The following is a 23,756-nucleotide window of genomic DNA, read 5'->3' as shown; positions in this document are numbered from 1 at the left end:
GGATGAGAGCCCCTCGATGACTATATCTGAAGACAGAGGAAATAATGGAATCCTGAAAGAACAAAGAGTGTGGGCCAGGGACTGCGGGGAAGGTGAAGAGAACCATAGCATTATATGTCAAGTTCCTTTAACAAGATAAATGGTATCAGGGCATTAGACCATAAGCCACATGAGGGCAGGGATTGTGCCCTACTTCTCCACATGGCACTCTCAGCGCTAAACAATTCTTATTCATTTGCTGATCTAAAAGTTATCAGTTGAATACTTACCAGGTACCGATCACTATTCTAGATGCTGAGAACCCAGTGATAAGAGAAAAAGATGTCTGCCATTATGGGGATTCCATTCAGCTTTAGAAGTCAGAGCAAACAAATAAACAAATAGTTAATTAATTAATAGATGCTATGAAGAAAGTTTTCAGAGTCTCTTCTGACATCCATTATGGTTGTTTCTTTCTTTCCTATCTTTTAATGACCTCTTGCTTTCTTCCAGTATGATGTCTTTCCATATCTCGTTCTGGTCTTAGGTCGTTAGTGTTCAACACATCAAATCTATTCTTGAAATGGTGTCTAAATTCAGGTGGGATATACTCAAAATCGTATTTTGGCTCTCAAGGATGTATAGTCGCTAAAATGAATGGAAGAAATGATGAAATAACATAGCTGAACGGAAGATTCCAAAGGGTGATTTGAGAAGACAAAGTAAAGTATTATAATGAAATATGCAAAGACCTGGAGTTAGAAAACAGAAAAGGAAAGAACAAGCTAGGCACTTTTCAAGCTGAGAGAACTGAAGAAAAAATTCAAGCCTTGTGTTGCAATATTGAAGAATCCTACAGGGAAAATATTGACCAATGCAGGAAACATCAACAGAAGATGGAAGGAATACACAGAATCACTGTACCCAAAAGAATTGTTCAATGTTCAGCCATTTCAGGAGGTAGCATATGATCAAGAACCAATGGTACTAAAGGAAGAGGTCCATGCTGCACTGAAGGCATTGGCAAAACACAAAGCTCCAGGAATTGATGAAATGCCAGTTGAGATGTTTCAACAAATGGATACAGCGCTGGAAGCACTCACTCATCTGTGCCAAGAAATTGGAAGACAGCTTCCTGGCCAACTGACTGGAAGAGATCCGTATTTGTGCCTATTCCAAAGAAAGGTGATCCAGCCAAATGCGGAAATTATTGAACAATATCATTAATATCAGACGCAAGTAAAATTTTGCTGAAGATCATTCAGAAGCAGTTTCGACAATACATTGACAGGGAGCTGCCAGAAATTCAAGCTGGATTCAGAAAAGGATGCGGAACACAGGATATCATTCCTCATGTCAGATAGTTCTTGGCTGAAAGCAGAGAATACCAGAAAGATGTTTACCTGTTTTGTTGACTATACAAAGGCATTCAACTGTGTGGATCATAACAAATTATGGAAAACATTGCAAAGAACAGGAATTCCAGAACACTTAATTGTGCTCATGAGGAACCTGTACATAGACCAAGAGGCAGTCGAAGAACAAGGGGATACTGCGTGCTTAAAAGTCAGAAAAGGTGTGCGTCAGGGTAGTATCCTTTCACCATACTTATTCAATATGTATACTGAGCAAATAATCTGAGAAGCTGGATTATATGAAGAAGAATGAGGCATCAGGATTGAAGGAAGACTCATTAACAACCTACAGATGTAGAAATGACACAACCTTGCTTGCTGAAATCGAAGAGGACTTGAAGCACTTACTGCTGAAGACCAAAGACTACAGCCTTCAGTATGGATTGCACCTCAACATAAAGAAACCCAAAATCCTCACAACTGGACCAGTAAGCAACATCACGATAAATGGAGAAAAGACTGAGGTTGTCAAGGATTTCATTTTTCTTGGATTCACAATCAGTGCCCACGGAAACTGCACTTAAGAAATCAATTGACACATTGGATTGGGCAAATCTGCTGTAAAAGACCTCTTTCAATTGTTCTAAAGCAAAGATTTCACTTTGAGGACTAAGGTGCCCCTGACGCAAGCCATGGTATTTTCAATCACCTCATATGCATGTGAAAGCTGAACAACAAATAAGGATGATAGAAGAAGAATTGACACCTTTGAATTATGGTGTTTGCAAAGAATAGAGAATATACCATGGACTGCCAGAAGGACAAACAGGTCTGTCTTGGAAGAAGTACAGCCAGAATGCTCCTTAGAAGCAAGGATAATGAGAATTCTTCTCACATAATTTGGACATGTTATCAGGAGGGAGAAAGAGAAGGAGAAGGACATCATGCTTGGTAAAGTAGAAGGTCAGGGAAAAAGAGCAAGACCCTCAACGAGATGGACTGACACAGTGGCTGCAACAATGGGCTCAAGCATAACGATTGTGAGAATGGCGAAGATCCAGGCAGCGTTTCATTGTGTTGTAAGGGGGTTGCTGTTGTGGACTGAGTTGTGTTCCCCAAATATGTGTGTCAACTTGGCTAGGCCATGATTCCCAGTATTGTGTGATTGCCTACCACTTTGTCATCTGACGTGACTTTCCTATGTGTTGTGAATCCTACCTCTATGATGTTAATGAGGCAGGATTAAAGGCAGTTATGTTAATGAGGCAGGACTCAATCTACAAGATTAGGTTGTGTCTTGAGTCAATCTCTTGAGATATAGAAGAGAGAAGTGAACAGAGAGACGGGGGGCCTCATACCACCAAGAAAGTAGTGGCAGGAGCAGAACATGTCCTTTGGACTCAGGGTCCCTGTGCTGAGAAACCCCTAGACCAGGAGAAGATTGATGGCAAGTACCTTCCCCCAGAGCCGACGGAGACAGAAAGCCTTCCCATGGAGCTGGTGCCCTGAATTCGGACCTCTAGCCTACTCTGTGTGAGAGAATAAACTTCTGTTTGTTAAAGCTATCCACTTGTGATATTTCTGTCATAGCAGCACTAGATAACTAAGACAGTCACTGTAAGTCAAAACCGACTTGAGTGCACCTAACTACAATGACATGAAGAAAGTAAGGAGCCCTGGTGACACAGTGGTTAAATGTTTGGGTGCTAACCAAAAGGTTGGCAGTTCAAACCAACCAACTGCTCCAGAGGAGAAAGATGCAGCAGTGTGGTGGCCTGCTTCTGTAAAGATCACAGCCTTGGAAACCCTGTGGGGTGGGTCTACTCTGTCCTACAGGGTTACTGTAAGTTGGAATTGACTCCACAGCAATGGGTTTGGTTTGGGTTATGAGGAAAGGAAAGTAAGATAAAGGGACAGAGGAAATACTTAGACAGTTTAGATAGAAATCAGGAAGGTGAAGCGAGCCCTGTCAGTACCTGGGGGAAGAGTCTTCCAGGCAGTAAACCCATTACTATGGAGTGGGTTCTAACTCACAGCGACCCCTTGTGTGTCAGAGTAGAACCATTCTCCATAGGGTTTGCAATGGCTTATTTTTTGGAAGTAGGTCGCCAGGTGTTTCTTTCGAGATACGTCTGGGTAGACTTGAACCACCAACATTTTGGTTAGCAGCTCAGCGAGTTAACTGTGTGCACCACCCGGGGCATCCTCTATCAGGTGGAGGAGACAGCAACAGTTCTGAAGGGCAATGAGCTGGGCTTGTCTGAGGACTGGCAAGAAGGCCAATGTGGCTGGGGTGGGCTGAGTCATGGGGAGAAAGGAAGGGTGGAGTGGCCAGGGTTCCAATCACGCAAAGCCTTGAAGGCCATGGTGAAGCAAAGCTGTGCTGTTAACTTTCTGGTCTAGGAACCGAACTGGGAGTTGACAATGACAAAAATAAATGAATTAGTCTGAGAGAAAAGAACTAAAAGAGGTAGTGAAAAAATAAAAATCTAATGCGTTTCGTGTGAGAAAATCTCAAGCACACAGATTTGAGGGCTGGGAATGGACCAAATGGCCTCAGCAGCTCAAACCCTTCGAGATTCCATACACTCCGATAATAAAGACCTTGACCAAAAACAGACCTTCATTTTTCTCTAGAAATTAAGTCCTTGGAGGTTCTGCTTCTCCTGTCAGCCACAGTGAGATGGGATTTTCTCATCTCAGAGACCCTCCCTGCCTGCCAGTATCATTGGCTTTTTAAACCAAGTACGAGACACGAGTGTTTTTTGTGAGCTACAGAAGTGAATTTCTGTCTTTTATGTTCTTGGTCTTTAGAAGAAGAGGGACGGTGCCTAAAATAACATGATACTTAATGAAGAACTCTGTAATTGTATAATCACCATTAAATAAAAATAAATGAACAAAGCCAGCGTAGCTGCATACCCAACATAGACCAATGTAGAATTGGGAAACTGCATACCCAACAGTTGGGTTGCAATGCTGCATAACCAGTGTAGACCAACGTAGAGTTGTGAAGTTGCTTACCCAGCGTAGACCAACGTAGAGTTGTGAAGTTGCTTACCCAGTGTAGACCAACGTAGAGTTGTGAAGTTGCTTACCCAGTGCAGACCAACGTAGAGTTGTGAAGTTGCTTACCCAGTGCAGACCAACGTAGAGTTGTGAAGTTGCTTACCCTGTGTAGACCAACGTAGAGTTGTGAAGTTGCTTACCCAGTGTAGACCAACGTAGAGTTGTGAAGTTGCTTACCCAGTGCAGACCAACGTAGAGTTGTGAAGTTGCTTACCCAGTGCAGACCAACGTAGAGTTGTGAAGTTGCATACCCAGTGTAGACCAATGTAGAGTTGTGAAGTTGCTTACCCAGTGTAGACCAACGTAGAGTTGTGAAGTTGCTTACCCAGTGCAGACCAACGTAGAGTTGTGAAGTTGCTTACCCAGTGCAGACCAATGTAGAGTTGTGAAGTTGCTTACCCAGTGCAGACCAACGTAGAGTTGTGAAGTTGCATACCCAGTGTAGACCAATATACAGTTGTGAAGTTGCATACCCAGTGTAGACCAACGTAGAGTTGTGAAGTTGCATACCCAGTGTAGACCAACATACAGTTGTGAAGTTGCTTACCCAGTGTAGACCAATGTAGAGTTGTGAAGTTGCTTACCCAATGCAGACCAACGTAGAGTTGTGAAGTTGCTTACCCAGTGTAGACCAACATACAGTTGTGAAGTTGCTTACCCAGTGCAGACCAACGTAGAGTTGTGAAGTTGCTTACCCAATGCAGACCAACGTAGAGTTGTGAAGTTGCTTACCCAGTGTAGACCAACATACAGTTGTGAAGTTGCTTACCCAGTGTAGACCAATGTAGAGATGTGAAGTTGCTTACCCAACAAAGACCAACGTAGAGTTGCAAAGTTACCCAGCGTAGAGTTGCAAAGTTGCATTTCAAACTGCAGATTTGCAAAGTTGCACACCCAACATAGACCAACACAGAACTGGGAAGTTGCGTACCAAATGTAGAGTTGGGAGGTTGCGTATCCAACGTACAGTATGGAAGTTGCTATTCGGCGTAGAGTTGTAGCCCTGATAAAGTTACAGCTGCAGTGCCTGTGTCATTACTGTGTGGTGACTTTTTTTCCCTTTGACTTTAGTTATTTCAAAAACTTCCGGTACTGCTCCTATGCTCCCCACGTTCGAATGTGTATGCCCTTGACTGACGGCATTTCTTCATTCGAGGACCTCTTGGCTAACAATATCCTCAGAATATTTGTCTGGGTGATAGCTTTCGTTACCTGCTTTGGAAATCTCTTTGTCATTGCCATGAGATCTTTTGTTAAGGCTGAAAACACGACTCACGCCATGTCTATCAAAATCCTTTGCTGTAAGTACGTTTCCTATCTAAGTAGATTTAAGATATGGTCTGTCTGCTGTGTGCTAGATACATACGGGCCTTCAACAATGGCATTTAATATAAATTATATTATGTCAGGCAATTTTTTTTTTCCCAAATATGAACCTGCTGGTCTTTTCAGCTGCTCTGTTTTAGATTGCATGAGCTTGCACTGTCTTTTCACTGGGGTAACTTGCTTTAGAAATGGGGTCACAGGGAACAGACAGGCCAAGGGGTGGATGAAAGATGTTTTGTGGGTGGTAAAACTAAGCTTTGTTCAATTGCAATAAAATCCATGCTCCTCGGGCCAAGAAAATGATTCCTTTTACTAACTAAGCAAATAATGCATGTTTACTGCTTAAAAACTCAAACCAGTTACCATCGAGCCAACTCTGGCTCATGGTGGCCCCACGTGTGTCAGAGTGGAACTGTGCTCCGTAGGGTTTTCAGTGGCTGATTTTTCAGAAGTAGATCATCAGGCCTTTCTTTTGAGGCACCTCTTGTGGATTTGACCTCGAACCTACTCCCCAACCAAAAAAAAAAAAAAATCACCCCACCCCATTTTCTCATCCACAAAACAAAAATGCTTTATAGAAATTTAGAAATGGTACAAATTTTGAAGTCCTGGGCGATCGTCACGTGTCTTGGCGTCTCTCTTCCCCCATCTCTGATCTGCTGGCTCGTTACTCTCTTTTCTATCTTAAAAGAGATTGACTCAAGATGCACCCTACACTAACCCTGCCTCATTAACATAACAAAGACAACCTGTTCCCAAATGGGATTATAAGCACAGGTATAACCCCAACCCAGGTATAGGGGTTAGGATTTACAGCACATATTTTGGGGGGATGCAACTCAACCCATAACAGCAACACACACTGTGCCGATTCTTGGACAGGTGCTGACTGTCTCATGGGCGTGTACTTGTTCTCCGTGGGCTTCTTTGACATCAAGTACCGAGGGCAGTATCAGAAGTATGCCTCGCTGTGGATGGAGAGCCTGCCGTGCCGGCTGCTGGGCTGCCTGGCCATGCTGTCCACTGAGGTCTCCGTCCTGCTGCTCACCTACTTGACTCTGGAGAAGTTCCTGGTGATCGTCTTTCCCTTCAGCAACGTCCGTCCGGGGAAACGACAGACGGCCTTCATTCTCATCGGCATCTGGATCGCGGGCCTTTTAATCGCCGTAATCCCGTTTTGGAATGAGGATTATTTCGGAAACTTTTATGGGAAAAATGGAGTCTGCTTCCCACTTTACTATGAGCAAACAGAAGATACTGGGAGCAAGGGGTATTCTCTTGGGATTTTCCTAGGTAAATTATATTTTTCGTTTTCCTGGACAAACATAGTTTTGATAGAAATGCCACAAATTTCAGCAGAGGTGACTTTGTCCATTTCAGAGAGGAAGCTAAGGCAACCAATTTTTACTCTTGTTACTGTTGCTGTTAGGTGCTGTCGAGTCGATTCCAACTCACGGTGACCCCATGTGACAGCGCAAAACTGCCCCATAGGGTTTCCTAGCCTGTTATCTTTCTAGGAGCAGATCGCCAGGTCGTTCTCCCTTGGAGCCGCTGGGTGTGCTTGAACCAACAACCTTTCGGTTAGCAGTTGAGCACTAAACTATTGTGCCATCAGAGCTCCTTATATAATCAAGAGTGTGCCTTTATAAAGAAAAATTCTTGCTTCCTGTGTATAGAAGTTTTTATGAAACTTTTTATTATAAAAGTTTAACTTGAAAAGTAAAGATACACCATCAGGACCCATGGACAACCTTTTCGTTACCTGTAAGATCCTTTGATTTCTTTTTCATCTGAGTGACCATGGGCTGAAGGAATTCTAGTTTAGTGCCTTGTCCTGTGACCCTACCAAATTATTTGAATTCATTTTTTTTATGATCTAGTTATTAGTTAAATAAATATTAAATTCTGGAAATTCACTAGCAGGAGAATTATCTGACAGGAAATGCCAGGAGCATTTATCATTTGTCAAATGCAGCTGTAAAGTCAGTGACATAATAAAACTCCTTTTTGGTTTTCTTAATTCTCCACAATTTTTTAGAAAAGAAGACCCTAAGTTCTCTGTGACAGATCGATTACAAGTTTACTTCTTTAAGGTTAAAACACGTTTTTTCTATTGTCTGATATGTATCTTTCCCGCTTAAATAAGGCCTTTAACATGTCCTTTCTTTCACTAAAACCGGTTGCCATTGAGTCAATTCTGACTCGTGGAGAACCCATGTTACGCCACAGTAGAACTGAGCTCCAAAGGGTTTCCAGTGGCAGATTTTTTGGAAGTAGATTGCCAGACCTTTCTTCCGAGGTGTCTCTGGGTGGACTCGAACCACAAGTCTTTCTGTTAGCAGTAGGGTGTGTTAACCGTTTGTACCACCCAGAAGCTACTTTTTTCACTAGGGCAGTATTATCATTTTGACTCTTTCTGCTCATCCTTTCCCCTCTTCTGAATAGTCACCAAACTGAAGGCAAATGGTTAAGCTCTTGACTGCTATCCAAAAGTTTGGCTGTTCAAACCCACCCAGAGGCACCTCGGAAGATGGGCCTGGCAATCTTCTTCCTAAAGGTCCCAGCCTTGAAAACCCTATGGAGCAGAATCCTATTCTGTGCACATGGGGTTGCCATGAGTAAGAATCAACTCGATGGCAGCCAACAACAAATTTCGGGAACCAAAGACAAAGGCCAACTTGAGTTCTTTGTATCACTCTATGACCAATCCCAGGTGTTACCACATAGAAGCCCTGGCGGCACAGTGGTTAAGAGTTTAGCTGCTAACCAAAGGGCAGCAGTTGCTATGTTAGACTGTGCAAATAGTCACAGAGCTCAACTTGTCCTTTCTTTTTCTTTAAAATATGCCCTCTGTCTCTTTCAGCCTGTACGCACTGCCATCACCCTCGTTTTACATCAGTCTATCTGGTCTTTCAGCCTCTGGGGCCTGCCTTCTCCAATTTACCTGTCCACTACTGCCATTATCATCTCCCTCAGTACCACTATGACTGTGTACGCCTCAGCTCAGAGACCTTCGATGGCTCCCTACTACTACTGAGATCAAGTTTAACTTGGTCACTTAAGGCAGGAGCCAAATGGCCCTAACCACCTGGCTCTTCTCCAACTCTTCTTCCTCTCGAAAACAAAACACATTATCTGCACCATTTTAGTGTATATGCCTCACATACCACCTTGCTTTATTGTTACTTGTTCACAGGTACGTCACTCCCAGGGCATTGTGGGCTGTTGTCTTATTTCCACATTGCTCCTTTCTTGACTGTTCCTAGCACAGTGCACGAGATCCTTCCCCCCACACACAGAGATACACTCACAGACACACACACAGAACACTCACAGGCACACACAGACACATACACACTCACAGACACACACGTAGAGACACATACAGACACAGACACATAACACAAGCATACTCAGATACACACATGTAGAGACACATACACACACGTACACACACATACACAGACACACTCACAGACATACACAAACACACATGTAGAGATATACAGACACACACACACACAGACATACACACACATACACACAGACATACACAGACACACACATACACACAGACACACTCAGACACAGACACACAGACACATACACGTAGAGACACATACAGACACACACACAACGCTCACAAGCATACACAGATACACACATGTAGAGACACATACACAGACACACTCACAAATATACACAGACACACAGACATACACAGGCACACATGTACAGACACAGACACAGACACACAGACACATACACACAAACGTACACGGACACACATACACACAGAATACACACACACATAGACATACACAGACACACATGTAGAGACACATACAGGCATACAGACACGCACACTTTCACTGAGTCACCGAGGACTTGAGAAGCCCCGTCTTGGTCACAGCAGACACAATGCAGCTGTCCTGGCCCTCCAGACCTTGCAGGGCAGCAGGGAGGACGTGGACCAGTAAACGGGTCCTGACATCCCAGGACAATAAACGCCACAGTAGACAAGTGCAGCAGGTCCCAGGGGCCCCAGATCTGGGGACCAGGGAAGGGAAGGCGTCCAACCAGAGGCCCAGAGGCTGTGGTGGTTAGCCAAGTGAGGGCAGGGAAGGGTGTGTTCCAGGAAAAGAAGTAGTGGAGTCAGAGGCCCAGAGCCAGGGAGCAGGTCCAGTGGAATGGTAGAAAGTTCCTTGTGGCTGGCTGTTACAGTTAAGGAAAGGGGTCGGCTAGTAGGGTCAGTACCTCTAATACATTCCAGGTAGATAAAGAGATAAGAAGCCCTGGTGGTACAGTAGTTAAGAACTCGGCTGCTAACCAAAAGGTCAGCGGTTCAAACCCATCGGCTGCTCCACAGGAGAAAGAGGCAACCTGCTCCCGTAAAGATTACAGCCTTGGAAACCCTAAGGGGCAGTTTTACTTCTTCACATGGGGGCACTGTGAGTTGGAATTGACTCAACGGCAACGGCTTTGGTTTCCTGGCAGATGAAGAGCTAGTGATACACACACACAATTATGATCCTCATGTATATATATACACATGGTTTACACGTGAGAGGAGTCCTGGAGTACTAGGTAAAGTACAATTTTGTTTCTGTTTGATCTAGGTGATCTATTTTTCATTTAAGATAAAAAAAACTGAAAATAATGAGGATAACATTTCTGGAGGAATTCTATTCTTGGTAAATCCCAAGGCTAACTTATTCACATTTATAAGAGAAGTGAATGGAGTTGTATTTATTTTTTGAGATGTGCCTTCAATGACAGTAATCCCTTAAGTTTTGAGGTTTCACAGAGCTACAAAAAAATAGCTTTTCTCCATACTTCAAAAAAGCTAGAGTTCACTGCGTGATGATATACTTAGATCAGAACTTCAGAGGTCATAAGGGGCGTATATACTAGAAACCTCTTTTTCTGACCTGGCAAATTCAATGTCTTTAATTTGTTCGAGAGTATATCCTTGAACTCAGGGTTTTAGCTGAATACGGCTGTTGTTACTGTTAGGGGCCACCGAGCGGATCCCAGGTCGTAGCGGCCCCATGTGACGGAGTAGAGCTCCCCCAGGAGGTCTTCCAGGCTGTAATCCACGCGGGAGCCGAACGCCAGGTCGTAGCCACCCCATGTCTGTAATCCATGCGGCAGCGGATCCCAGGTCGTAGCCGCCCCATGTGACAGAGTAGAACTCCCCCAGGAGGTTTTCCAGGCTGTAATCCACACAGGAGCTGAATGCCAGGCCTTTCTCCTGTGGAGATGCTGGGTGGGTTTGAGCCACCAACCTTTCATTTTAGCACCAGAGTGCTTAACTGTTGTGCCACCAGGGCTCTTTCTGGAAGTACCGGTATCACAGCCAGAGTATTCAACATCTAAATACCGTCATATTTTTCCTGTTGATTTATCCATCTGGGACGCTAAGAGGCGTGCTTTCTCCAACAGGTGTGAACTTTCTGGCTTTCCTCATCATCGTGTTTTCCTATATTACCATGTTCTGTTCCATTCAAAAAACGGCCTTGCAGACGTCGGAGGTCAGGAATCACATTGGAAGAGACGTGGTTATGGCCAACCGCTTCTTTTTTATAGTGTTCTCTGATGCCATCTGCTGGATTCCTGTATTTGTCACTAACATCCTTTCCCTCCTGCGGGTGGAAATACCAGGTCAGTCCTTGCTGTTACTCACAAGTACCCGTGACTTCTTGTGCCCTGTGATGGATGAGGCCAGAAAGAGAACCAGGACAGAGTCTAGGGCAGTGACCTGCACATGGTGAATTCCCCAGCTTCAATGTGAAGCTATTGTTTTCCCCAGTGTTTTACAACTGGTATTCTGAGATAAAAGGAGCCCTGTGGTACAGTGGTTAAACACTGCTATGGAAAGTCGGTGGTTTGAACCTACCAGCTGCTCTGCAGGAGAAAGATGTGTCAGTCTGCTTCTGCAAAGATTACAGCCTTGGAAACCTTATGGGGCATTTCTCCTTTGTCCTGTGGGATCACTATGAGTTGGAATTGACGATGGCAATGGGTTTTTGAGTTTATTTTGAGATTGAAACTGGGTACTGATGCCATCTAGCCAGGAATAATAAACAACAGGAGCTAAAGAGATACCAGATACTAGAGTTCCTGGGTGGTGCAAATGGTTATCATGCTTGGCTGATAACCAAAAGGTTGGAGGTTCAAGACCACCAGAGGCACCTCGAAAGAAAGGCTTGGCGATCTGTTTCCAAAAAATCAGCCACTGAAAACCCTTTGGGGCAAAGCTCTACGCTGACACACATGGGGTCACCACAAGTCTGAGTGATTGTAGCAGGTGGTAGAAGAAATACTTAATGTCTTGTTTCTCCCTGAGCTAAATAGTGGTTCTTAACCAGGAATACAGATAAGAAATCAAAATATACCTGCTGAGGTTCCACCCTGACAGCTGGATTTAGATCTCTTAAGAGCTGAGCTCTGGACATGGGTGTTTGGCAAATGTCCCCCTGTGATTCTGAGACACACACCCCTGGCTAGGAACCACTAGTCTGTTTCAGGGGCCTGTGGAGTGCTAGCTGGTTGGTACCAGAAACGAAACCAAACCCACTGCTATCGAGTCAATTCTGACTCATAAAACCATTTACACCACCAGGGCTTCCTTTCCCTGAACACGCTATTAGTGTCTGTAAGGCTTCACACAGAAGGAATCCGTTCAGTTGGGGTGTATTCCTTGCTCTTCAAATCTTCAGACACCATTCAAAACAAAACAGCCAGAACGTCAGGGCCCGGGCAATACGGCTGTGATGACTGGAAGACGTTAAGAACAAGGCCAGATCTGACTCCTGGGCCACAAGTTGCCCGAACCTTCTGTTCCTGAAAATTCTGCTTCATTGATTAAGAATTACTGCCTGCTTTTCTTATTTTTCTATAAAAAAGGAAATAAAACCAAGAAAAATACCTTACATTATTAAAATTTAAAAAGTTACCATCCAGTCAGCTCCAACTCATGGCAGCCCTGTGTGTCAGAGTAGAACTGTGCTGCACAGAGTTTTCAAGGGCTGATATTTTTGGAGCAGATAGCCAGGCCTTTCTTCTGAGGAGCCTCTGGGTGGACTCAAGCCATCAAGCTTTTGGTTAGCAGCCTAAAGCATTAATTTTGCCCCACCCACAGATTCCCTTACGTTATAAAGCAATTTGTAGCCCACAGAGTGCCTTCATTCACATAATTCTTATCTGATCTGACAACAACCCCTGAAGTGTTGTTGGGTGCCCTTGAGTTGATTCTGACTCATACTGACTTCCATGTGACGGAGGAGAACTGCCCCATGAGGTTTTCTAGGCCGTAATCTTTGTGGGAGCAGATCACCATGTCTTTCTCCCAAGGAGCCATTGGGTGGGTTCAAACCACTAACCTTCCAGTTAGCAGCCGAGTGCTTAACCATTGCACCACCAGTTATACTGAAGCTCAGAGAAGTTACATGGTAGAACCTTGAACTCAAGCCCCTGTGTTTTTCTAGCGTAGAGATTTCCAACAAGGTGACAGAAAACGTAAAGGAATTAGGTCATCCTCTCAAAAATAGCATTGATTGCAAACTGCTATGTGTATTTTGTGTCTATTCAAAACCTCAACTATTTTTTTTCCACACTCATCTTCTTCTCCAGGCACAATCACCTCCTGGATAGTCATTTTTTTCCTTCCAGTAAACAGTGCCTTGAACCCAGTCCTCTATACCCTCACCACCAGCCTCTTCAAGGACAAGGTGATACAGCTTCTGCACAAACACCGTGGGAAATCGATTTTCAAAATGAAAAAAAAGTGTATCAGCGTCCATTGTGTGGGCAGATGACTCCCAGCACTTAAACTTGGGGTGAACAAGATAACCCCTGGGGACAGCGTAAGGAAGCCGCTTTCCTAGGAACGGTTTTGGATAGTGGGCTACCTTTCAGTGGACGGACAGGGCAAGGTACACCTTTTGCAAGATGATACCTGTGATGTTTTTCATCCTTCCCGACAGCAAGTCTTTCCCCTGGAGAGCACAGAACGATGCTGGTGCTGCCGGCCAATGGCGGCTGGGCTGTCACCTGTGTGAGACTGCACCTGAAGGTCCTACTTCTCACTCCTGCAAGCCCGACCTGTACAGTGAGTCCGTGTATGGAAGGCTGATCAGCTGGTGATCTCCAGCCAGTCAGCACCAGCAACTGACCAGAGAACGTCCACGTTTGGCCCCATCACACGAAGTCTGCGTTTACATGGAGGTACACTGTCCACAAAGCAAAAAGTGTTCACAACATCTAACTGCAGTGTGACCATAATGACGTGAGCCTAGCATCTCTTCCCTTGCTGTCTCAGTATCAAATAAAACCATCAGCATTCTGCTGAGTTGATAGCAAAGGATTTCTGAGATGTTCCCCCACCCCAAGTCCCAGCCTCCGGAGTGGCAGCTTTGAAAGCAGGGCTTCATGCCAGGTTTCCAATGTCTAACAGAGGACCAAGGAGCCCTGGTGGTGCAGTGGTTAAGCACTTGGCCCCTAAATGGAAGGTCAGCCTTTCAAACCCAGCAGTCGCTCCACGGGAGAAAAATGTGGCAGTCTGCTTCCGTAAAGATTTACGGCCTTGGAAACCCTATGGGGCAGTTCTACTCTGTCCTATAGAGTATCTATTAGTTGGAATCAACTTGATGGCAGTGGATTTTTTAATGGGTTAACGTAGGACCAGAGAGGTGCAATGATGAAGCCTGCCACCATTCGCCTTCTTGGCTTTTATTTGATCTCGGAAGAGCTGAGGTCTTAAACAAGGTGTTTTTCTTAAGGTTGCTCAAGGCATAAATGAAAATTAAGCACCATGATTGCCAAAAACTATTGTGGGATGCCAGGGAGTTGATTTGGAATTCATAGTGACCCCATGTGACAGAGCAGAACTTCTCCATCGGTTTTCCTAGGCTGTAATCTTCATGGAAGGAGATCGCCAGGTCTTTCTCCCGAGGAGCTGCTGGGTGGAGTCCAATTGCCTACCTTTCGGTTAGCAGCTGAGTGCTTCACTATTGTGCCACCAGTGGTCTTTGCCAAAATCTACACTTCCATATTTTTAAAGTACAACTTCTTTATAGCAGTACCTCTATTGCCGACAAGTCCTGCCACCATAGAATATACGGTTAAGAAGTGTTAAGAGAGATTCAGAAACAGTGGTTTGATTTGGGACCATTCGCTTAGTCAGCAATTTTGAGCAAAGAGGCCTATAAATGTGGATTTGTTTTTTGAAAATGAGAAATAATGATGAAGGCCTGGACTTTTTTTTGTATTTAAAGTTTCTACGTAAAAAAAAAAAAGAAGAAGAAGAAAAGGAGTTGGGTAAATAAAATTATATTTTGCGCTTGTCCTTATATTATTCTAAGTTTAAAATAGACCATGAATAGGGTTTATTAATTGTCACACGTATTTCTCCTAGTAAGGAATGTGACTGGGAAACTGAGCTCCTCAGATAACAAGACGTATCTTACATTTTTCTTTCTCTTTCCCTTTTTCCAAAATATGAGGCAGTAATTTAATTCTTCACTTCTTTCTAAGTTCCTTTAATAAGATAAAATCTGTTTGAGGATACCAGATAACCTCTTACTGAAAAACCCATTGCAGTTGAGTCCATTCTGACTCATAGCAGCCCTGTAGGACAGAGAGCCAGTGCTCCATAGGGTTTCCAAGGCTGTAATCTTCACAGAAGCAGACTGCCACATCTTCTTCCAGAGTTACTGTGGGATTCGAACTGCAGACCTTTAGGTTAACAGCCTAGCACTGTGCCACCCATGCTCCTGGATAATCTCCTCCCAGAACCCACCTAGTGCCGTCGAGTCGATTCCGACTCATGGATAACCTCCTAGTGCATATTAAATGCAATTTCTTTTCATCCCACATTGTTACAGAGAACTGCCCCATAGGGTTTTCTTGGCTGCAATCTTTATGGGAACAGGTCACCCAGACTTTTTCCCACAGAGCCAGTGGGTAGGCGTGAACCACCAACCTTTCAGTTAGCGGCTGAGCGCTTGACCATTTGTGCCACCAGGTCTCAGGTAATATCCAATAATAGCATGCAGGAAACAAAGAAACTCAGGGTGTATGTGTCACGGCTGTTCTGGTGACTTACTTATTATTACTTAATGTTGACTAAAGCCATAGTACGAGTTCCCTCATTTTTGTCAAATGGAATATTTCTTGCATCAATGAAATCCACGGGAATATTAGAAATGATGTTCCTACCCACTGACTGAAAAACCAGCCGCTGTCAATCAGCTCTGACTTGTGGCAACCCCCTGTGTGTAGAGCTCTGCTCCACACGGTTTTCAGTGGCTGGTTTTTCAGAAGTAGATTGCCATGCCTTTCTTCCAAGGCACCTCTGAGTGGACTCAACCCTCTAACCTGTTGATCAGCAGCTGAGGTCATTAACTGTTTTCAACACCCAGGGACTCTGCTTATTGACTGTTGTTGTGTTGTTAGGTGCTGTCGAGTCGGTTCTGACTCATAGTGACCCTATGTACAACAAAACAAAACACTGCCGGGTCCTGCACCATCCTCACATGTGTTGCTATGCTTGAGCTCATTGTTGCAGCCATTGTGTCAATGTATCCCACCGAGGGTCTTCCCCTCAAGCATGATGTCCTCCAGGGATGGATCCCTTCTGATAACATGTCCAAAGTATGTGAGGTGTAGTCTCGCCATTCATGCTTCTAAGGAGCATTCTGGTTGTACTTCTTCTAAGACAGACTTGTTCGTTCTTCTGGCAGTCCATGGTGTATTCAATATTCTTCGCCAACACCGCAATTCAAAGGTGTCAATTCTTCTTCGGTCTTCCTTATTCATCGTCCAGCTTTTGCATGCATATTAGCCGACTCCCTGATTTGGACTTCTAGCCTCCTAAGCTGTGAAAGAACAAACTTCTGTTCCCTAAAACCATGCACTTGTGGCATTTCTCTTACAGCAGCACAGGATGACTAAGACACCTACTCACGCTACATTTTCAGGAATTGATCTCACATAGGCGGTTCTCTACTCTGCTTTACTGGCCAGCAGTCCTCACGTTAGTAAACGATGCCAAGATCCAGAGTATGCACGTGCTAGAAACAAGGTGCTAGACTGTAATCCATTATTCCACCTGCCATCACAGAAACGCTCCAAGGGGGTTCCGTTATTCCACCTGCCATCACAGAAACGCTCCAAGGGGTGTGAAGAAAACGTGTCTTCCACAGTTAGCTAGGAATATATGTGACATATTTGTTCTTAGTTTTTCTTTCTTTTTTTTTTTTAATCTAGCATAATGGTCATGGGACTATATTTAATAAATATAGTCTTAGGTAACTTTACTCAAGAAACAGAGCATTTAAACTTTGCCCTGTTGCTTTTGAAAGAGAAAATCTTTTTGTCTTTAGTTTTCATTTTACTGAAGCTTACACTCTTCCTTAAAATACTCCTGGCCTTTCACTTGCTCTGGATTTTTCCTGTTTACCTCGCTTATGTCACTGTTCAAAACATCCAAAAAAAAAAAAAGCCTCAATGTTTTCTCCTGAATAGAAGCTAAGCCTAGACCCACGCTGCATGAGTAGGCTTTGATTCACTAACAATGTTTCTCTACTCAATCACAAGTCCTGCCCTTGGCCATACAGCCCTGAGTTGTGGCCATCAGTAGAGCTCTTTGTCAGCTTCTAAGGAACAGTTGGACATAATGTACAACAGTAAAGTAATAAGACTTTTTAAGAAAGTTAACCATACCAGGAATTATATGTCTAAATTTACATGGCCATTCACTCATTCAGTCATTCAACAAACAGTCATTGCCTAGCTACTTGGAGCCCAATACTTTGGTGTCCAACAAGGTTACCTTCCAGGGCAGGGGAATTCATACTCCAGTGAAATGGCCATGGGAAGACAACTACAGAACTTCCTTGGAGTTGCCTTCACAGGTTCAGTCTCAGGTGTTCACTAGTCTCGTTACTTTTATTCACCAGATGCTGCTCGTTAGTGTGGTACCTTGTCTCTGCTCTCCTTCCTCTTCCCTTTTCCAACTTTTTCTGACGTTTCATCTCTTTTTGCTTTCACTTTCTCACTACATAGACACACACACATGCATGCACACACATGTGCACACACATGCATATATGTTGCTGTTGTCGGGTACCATCAAGTTGATCCCCACTCATAGCGACCCCCTGTGACAGTAGAACTGCATCATACGGTTTCTTAAACTGTAATACTTACAGAAGCAGATTGCCAGGTCTTTCACTGGCAGAGCTGCTGGATGAGTTGGAACCACCAACCTTTTGATTAGCAGCTGAGCCCTTAACCGTTGTGCCACCAGGGCTCCTTACAGGCAGGCATTACACCTCTTTATCTGTTTCCAAATCTAGTTCTTTGTCTCTTGGTCTCTGACCTACCTCTATCTTTCAATCTATCTCTCCCCTGTCTAGACAGTGTTTGAGGATGGATTATGAGTACAGACCAAGGTCAAAAGCCAGATGGACACTTAAGTTGATCATATCAGGAAGCAGGCTGATGGATTAAGTTCTTTTTTTATGCTCTCAGACTCCTAAAAGTGCGCTAAATTGATAGCAGGGTTCTAACTGGCTGACTAGTGCCATATAACACCAGAATAACCATAGAAACGCATTCCATTTGAACAGCACCATAGAGACTGCGCAGGCGTTCACACGGCCTTGGATCTGCCGGGTCTGCGCTAGTTCTGACTGTGTGCATTTGCAGACAGGTACATACACAGAAACACCTCACCAGGCTGGAAATAATTTGTTTGACAACCTCAAGTATTTGGAACATAACTAAATAAAAAGAATGAATCCATAAATTTTTAAGGACCACTGAGGAACCAAAGACAAAACAGTTGTCTCAGATTTATAAATTGAAGTTCAGAAGTAGAGTTGTTGTTGTTGTTGGGTGCTGTTGAGTCAAGTCCAACTCATGTGACAGAGTAGAACTGCCACATGGGGTTTTCTGGGCTGTGATCTTTACCAAAGCAAATCCCCAGATCTTTCTCCTGAGAAGTTGCTGGGTGACCTTGAACCACTGCCCCTTCAGTTAGCAGCACAGCACTTAGCCACTGTGCCATGAGGGCACCTCAGAAGTGCAGTGGTGTATAGGAAAGTGCCTGGAACATGTTGCTGGAATCATTCATTCATTCACGAATATTTATTGAGCGTTCGCTATGCCAGGTTCTGTTCTAGGTGATGGAAATGCCACAGTAAACAATATGGACCAGAAAGGATCTGGATGGAGCTTGCATTCTCGAGGAAGGGGAAGGGTGGAGGGGGAGAGAACAGACAATAATCAAGGAAAATTAGCCAAATTCATAGCATACTCTAGGATGAGACATTCGACAAAGAAAAAATAAATTAAGAAAATGAAAGAATTATTGTCAGACAAAAAATGGCCATGAAAGAAGAAAACCAAAGTCTCAGAGAAGAAACGCGTCTATAGGGCTAATAGCCTACATGAGCTATGGCCTATCTACCCTGAGACCAGAAGAACCAGATGATTCCCGGCTACCACTACTGTTTATTCTGATCAGGGACACAAGATGGAGCCCAATAGAATGGGAGAAAAAAATCAGAAGAGAACTCAAATTCTTTAAAAATTCAGATTTATTGGACCTGTTGAGACTAGAAGACTCCCTGATACTAGTGCCTTAAGATACTACTCTTTAAACTTTGAACCAAAAGTATCCCCTGAAGTCACCGTTTAGCAAAATAACAGCTTGGCACACAAAATGAAGGATATTATCCCTGAGTATGGTGCCCCAGTAAAAAATCATCTATATGAGACCAAAAGGTCAGTAATTACTCTAAAGCAAAGATGAGAAAGTAAGGGGGCAGGGAAACTAGAGTACTGGAAATGGAACAACCAGAATGCAATTAAAGAGACTGTTGACACATTGACAAAAATGTAACTAAACCAGACCCACTGCCATCGAGTCAATTCCAACTCATAGTGACCCTATAGGACAGAGGAGAACTGCCCAAAAGAGTTTCCAAGGAGCACCTGGCAGATTCAAACTGCTGGCCTTTTGGTTAGCAGCCATCGCACTTAACCACTACACCACCAGGGTTTCCTAAATGTAACTAAGGTCGCTGAAAAATTTGTGTAGATATTGTCAAATGGGAACAATAATTTGCTACGTAAACTTTCACCAATAACACAATAAAATAAAGAAATGAAAAGACCTCACTGAATGCTGTCATTTGAATAAAATACCTTAGTTTGCTTTTCTTTAAAAGGAAAAAATAACTACCTCACACAATTACTGGAAAGTTTCAGTGAAAAACTATATATTCCAGAACGTAGCCTGTTGTTGCTGTTGTTGGAAGCCATCCAGTCGATTCTGACTCACAGTGACCCCATGTGACAGAACAGAACTGCCCCATAAGGTTTCCTAGACTGCAATCCTTATGGGGGTAGATCGTCAAGCCTTTCTCTCATGGAGCCCCTGGGTGAGTTCAAACCACCAACCTTTCAGTTAGCAAGGCAAGCACTTAATTGTTGAGCCACCAGGGCTCCTTAAAATATGTTGTTGTTGTTGTTGGGTGCCGTCAAGCTGGTTCCGACTCATAGTGATCCTATGTTCCACAGAATGAAGCACTGCCCGGTCCTGCCCATGCTCGCAATCATTGTTACGCTTGAGCGCCTTGTTGCAACCACTGTTGTCAATCCATCTCGTTGAGGGTCTTCCTTTTTTCTGCTGACCCTGTACTTTACCGAGCATGATGTCCTTCTCCAGGAACTGATCCCTCCTGATAACATGTCCAAAGTGTGCAAGATGCAGTCTCGCCATCTTTGCTTCTAAGACAGATTTGTTAGTTCTTTTGGCAGTGCATTGTATATTCAATATTCTTTGCCAACATCAAAGGTGTCAATTTTTCTTCAGTCTTCCTTAGTCATTGTCCAGCTTTCACATGCAAATGATGCAGTTGAAAATACCATGGCTTGGGTCAGGTGCACCTTAGTCTTCAAGGTGGAATCTTTGCTTTTCAACACTTTAAAGAGTTCTTTTGCAGCAGGTTTGCCCAATGCAATGCATCTTTTGATTTCTTGACTGCTGCTTCCGTGGGTGTTGATTGTGGATCCAAGTAAAATGAATCCTTGACAACTTCAATCTTTTATCAGTTTATCATGATGTTGCTTATTGATCCAGTTGTGAGGGTTTTTGTTTTCTTTATGTTGAGGTATAATCCATACTGAAGGCTGTGGTCTTTGATGTTCATCAGTAAGTGTTTCAAGTTCTCACTTTCAGGAAGCAAGGTCATGTCTTCTGCATCACGCAGGTTGTTAATGAGTCTTGCTCCAATCCTGATGCCCCACTCTTCTTCATATAGTCCAGCTTCTCAGATTATTTGCTCAGCATACAGATTGAAAAGTATGGGGAAAGGATAGAACCCTGACATACACCTTTCCTGACTTTAAGCCATGCAGTATCCCCTTGTTCTGTCCAGACATAGCCTAACCAAAAACAAACAAACAAACAAACAAACCCGTTGCAGTCTTTGATTCCAACTCACAGTGACCCTATGGGGCAGATTAGAACTGCCCCATCGGGTTTCCAAGGGGCAGCTGGTGAATTGAAACTGCGGATCTTTTGGTTAGCAGCCGAGCTTTTAACCACTGTGCAACCAGGGCTCCATAACATAACCTAGAAGTCATTAATTACTGTAGTTCCCCCGTAAGCTCGGTTTTGATTTCTGTGGTTTCAGTTACCCGAGGTCACCTGTGCTTGGAAAATGTTAATGAGTACATAGCATGGTGGAATCTTTACCCTGCCCTGCTCTGTCATTCATTCACATGACTTTTATTACAGTATATTGTTATAATTGTTCCATTTTACTATTAGTTATTGTTATTAATCTCTTACCAAAAAAAAAAAAAAAACAAAACCCAGTGCCGTCGAGTCAATTCCGACTATGCCTAATTTATAAATTAAACTTTATCATAGGTATATATGTATAGGACAAATCATAGTATATATAGGATTCGGTACTGTGGTTTCAAGCATCCACAGGGGATCTTGGAACATATCCTTCACAGATAAAGGGAGACTACTGTACTTAAGATATAGTTTTTTTTTTTTTTTTATATGTATAGGAAAAATCATAGTACATACAGGATTCGGTACTGTGGTTTCAAGCATCCACAGGGGATCTTGGAACATATCCTTCACAGATAAAGGGAGACTACTGTACTTAAGATATAGTGAATATAGCTTAATTTTATGAATTTCACCCCTCACAGACACACTTACATATTAAAAGCCTCTTTTCCTGTAATTTTAACATTTATTTTCTTATTTTTTTTTATTATACTTTAGATGAAGGCTTACAGAGCTAACAAGTTTCTCATTAAACAACATACACATACTGTTTTGAGACATTGGTTGCCAACCCCACATGTCAACACTTTCCATTCTTGACCTTGGGTTTCCTATTACCAGCTTTCCTGTTCCCTCCTGACTTCTAGTCCTTGCCCCTGGGCTGGTGTGCCCATTTAGTCTCATTTTGTTTTATGGGCCTGTTGAATCTTTGGCTGAAGGGTGAACTCAGGAGTGACTACTTTACTGAGCTAAAAGGGTGTCCGGGGCCATATTCTCAGGGTTTCTCCAGTCTCTGTCAGACCAGTAAGTCTGTTTTTTTTTGTGTGTGTGAGTTAGAATTTTTTCTCCAGCTCTGTTCGGGACCCTCTATTGTAATCTCTGTCAGAGCAGTCGGTGGTGGTAGCTGGGCACCATCTAGTTGTACCGGACTCAGTCTGGTGGAGGCTGTGGTAGTTGTGGTCCATTAGACCTTTGCAGAAATCTTTCCCTTGTGTCTTTAGTTTTCTTCATTTTCCCTTGCTCCAGACCTTTTTTTTCCAGACCTAGAGAGACCAGTGGAGTATCTTAGATGGCCGCTCACAAGCTTTTAAGACCTGAGACACTACTCACCAAAGTAGAATGTAGAACATTTTCCTTATAAACTATCTTTTGCCAATTGAGTTAGATGTTCCTCGAGGCCATGGTCGCCAGGCCTCAGGCCAGTAACTCCATCCCTCTGGGAGTTTGGATGTGCCTGTGGAGCTTCCATGACCTTGCCTTGCACAAATTGTATTGGCTTCCCCAGTATTTTCTTATTTCTAAACTCAGAACAGATTGTAAGAAAAAATACAGTGTGTATGTGAGTATGCGCGTGTAAGTGTGTGTGTGTGTGTGTGTGTGTGTGTAGGAGGAGGAAGGAAAGGATTATTCAGGCAGGTGAAGTATTAGCAGTGTGTAGTGGTAAACAACAGCCTGACAGCTACTGAAGAAATATAAAGTACAAGAAGTGCTCTATAAATATAACCTAAATGGGCTTGCAATTTCTGTAATATGGCTAGATAGGTCATCTAAAAATGTTTACACCACAAACGCTTAGAAATTTTAGATAAAAACATTGCATGTAATTTTTGCGTTGCAAAGCTAGGTTTTGCAAGACAAGGAATAAAGGGGAAACCTGAGGTGCATAGGCAAAACCAATAAATAACAATAGTGAGTGGGTGAATTTAGGTCATGAATGTAAACCTTGGACACGCAAGGGCATGGGTTGTTGTGCCTACATGCAATGCTATAGCTTGGGTTCATACTAGGCACAGCATTAAAAATTAGACCTTCTCATAAAGCTGGAATCCTCAAATTACTGACCGTTCAGGGTATGAGAAAAACATCCATTGACTGATTCAGGAAGAAAATTTGTATATCTCTGCTTAGTGCTGCAGCAGTCAAGTGCTCGGATGCTAACCGAAAGGTAGGCAGTTCGAACACACCCAGCAGCTCCTCAGGAGAAAGACCTGGCCATATGCTCCATAAAGATTACAGCCTAGGAAACCCTATGGGGCAATTCTACTCTGACATCCATGGGGTGGCTGTGGGTTGAAATGGACTCGATGGCACATGACATCAACATCAAGCTTGGACTCTGAAAGAGTCGTCTCTGAGATTTTGCGACCATTGGCCTGTGGCACATCTACAAATTTGGACTTCCTGTGGTTGATGAGCCTCAAAGC

General features: G+C 43.5%; 1 protein-coding gene across 1 annotated transcript in view; it reads left to right on the top strand.

Moving 5' to 3' along the window:
- The window catches only part of RXFP2 (relaxin family peptide receptor 2), an 80,824-nt gene extending 67,206 nt beyond the window's left edge, over positions 1 to 13,618 (top strand). Inside the window, 4 exon segments of the mRNA XM_023547263.2 lie at positions 5,475 to 5,704; positions 6,612 to 7,022; positions 11,175 to 11,393; positions 13,365 to 13,618. Of these exon segments, the coding sequence (XP_023403031.2) occupies positions 5,475 to 5,704; positions 6,612 to 7,022; positions 11,175 to 11,393; positions 13,365 to 13,618 (1,114 nt within the window).
- Positions 13,619 to 23,756: the final 10,138 nt, after the last annotated feature.

This window comes from Loxodonta africana, chromosome 17 (assembly GCF_030014295.1).
Source record: "Loxodonta africana isolate mLoxAfr1 chromosome 17, mLoxAfr1.hap2, whole genome shotgun sequence".
Lineage (NCBI taxonomy): Eukaryota > Metazoa > Chordata > Mammalia > Proboscidea > Elephantidae > Loxodonta > Loxodonta africana.
This window is presented reverse-complemented; position numbering and strand designations above follow the sequence as displayed.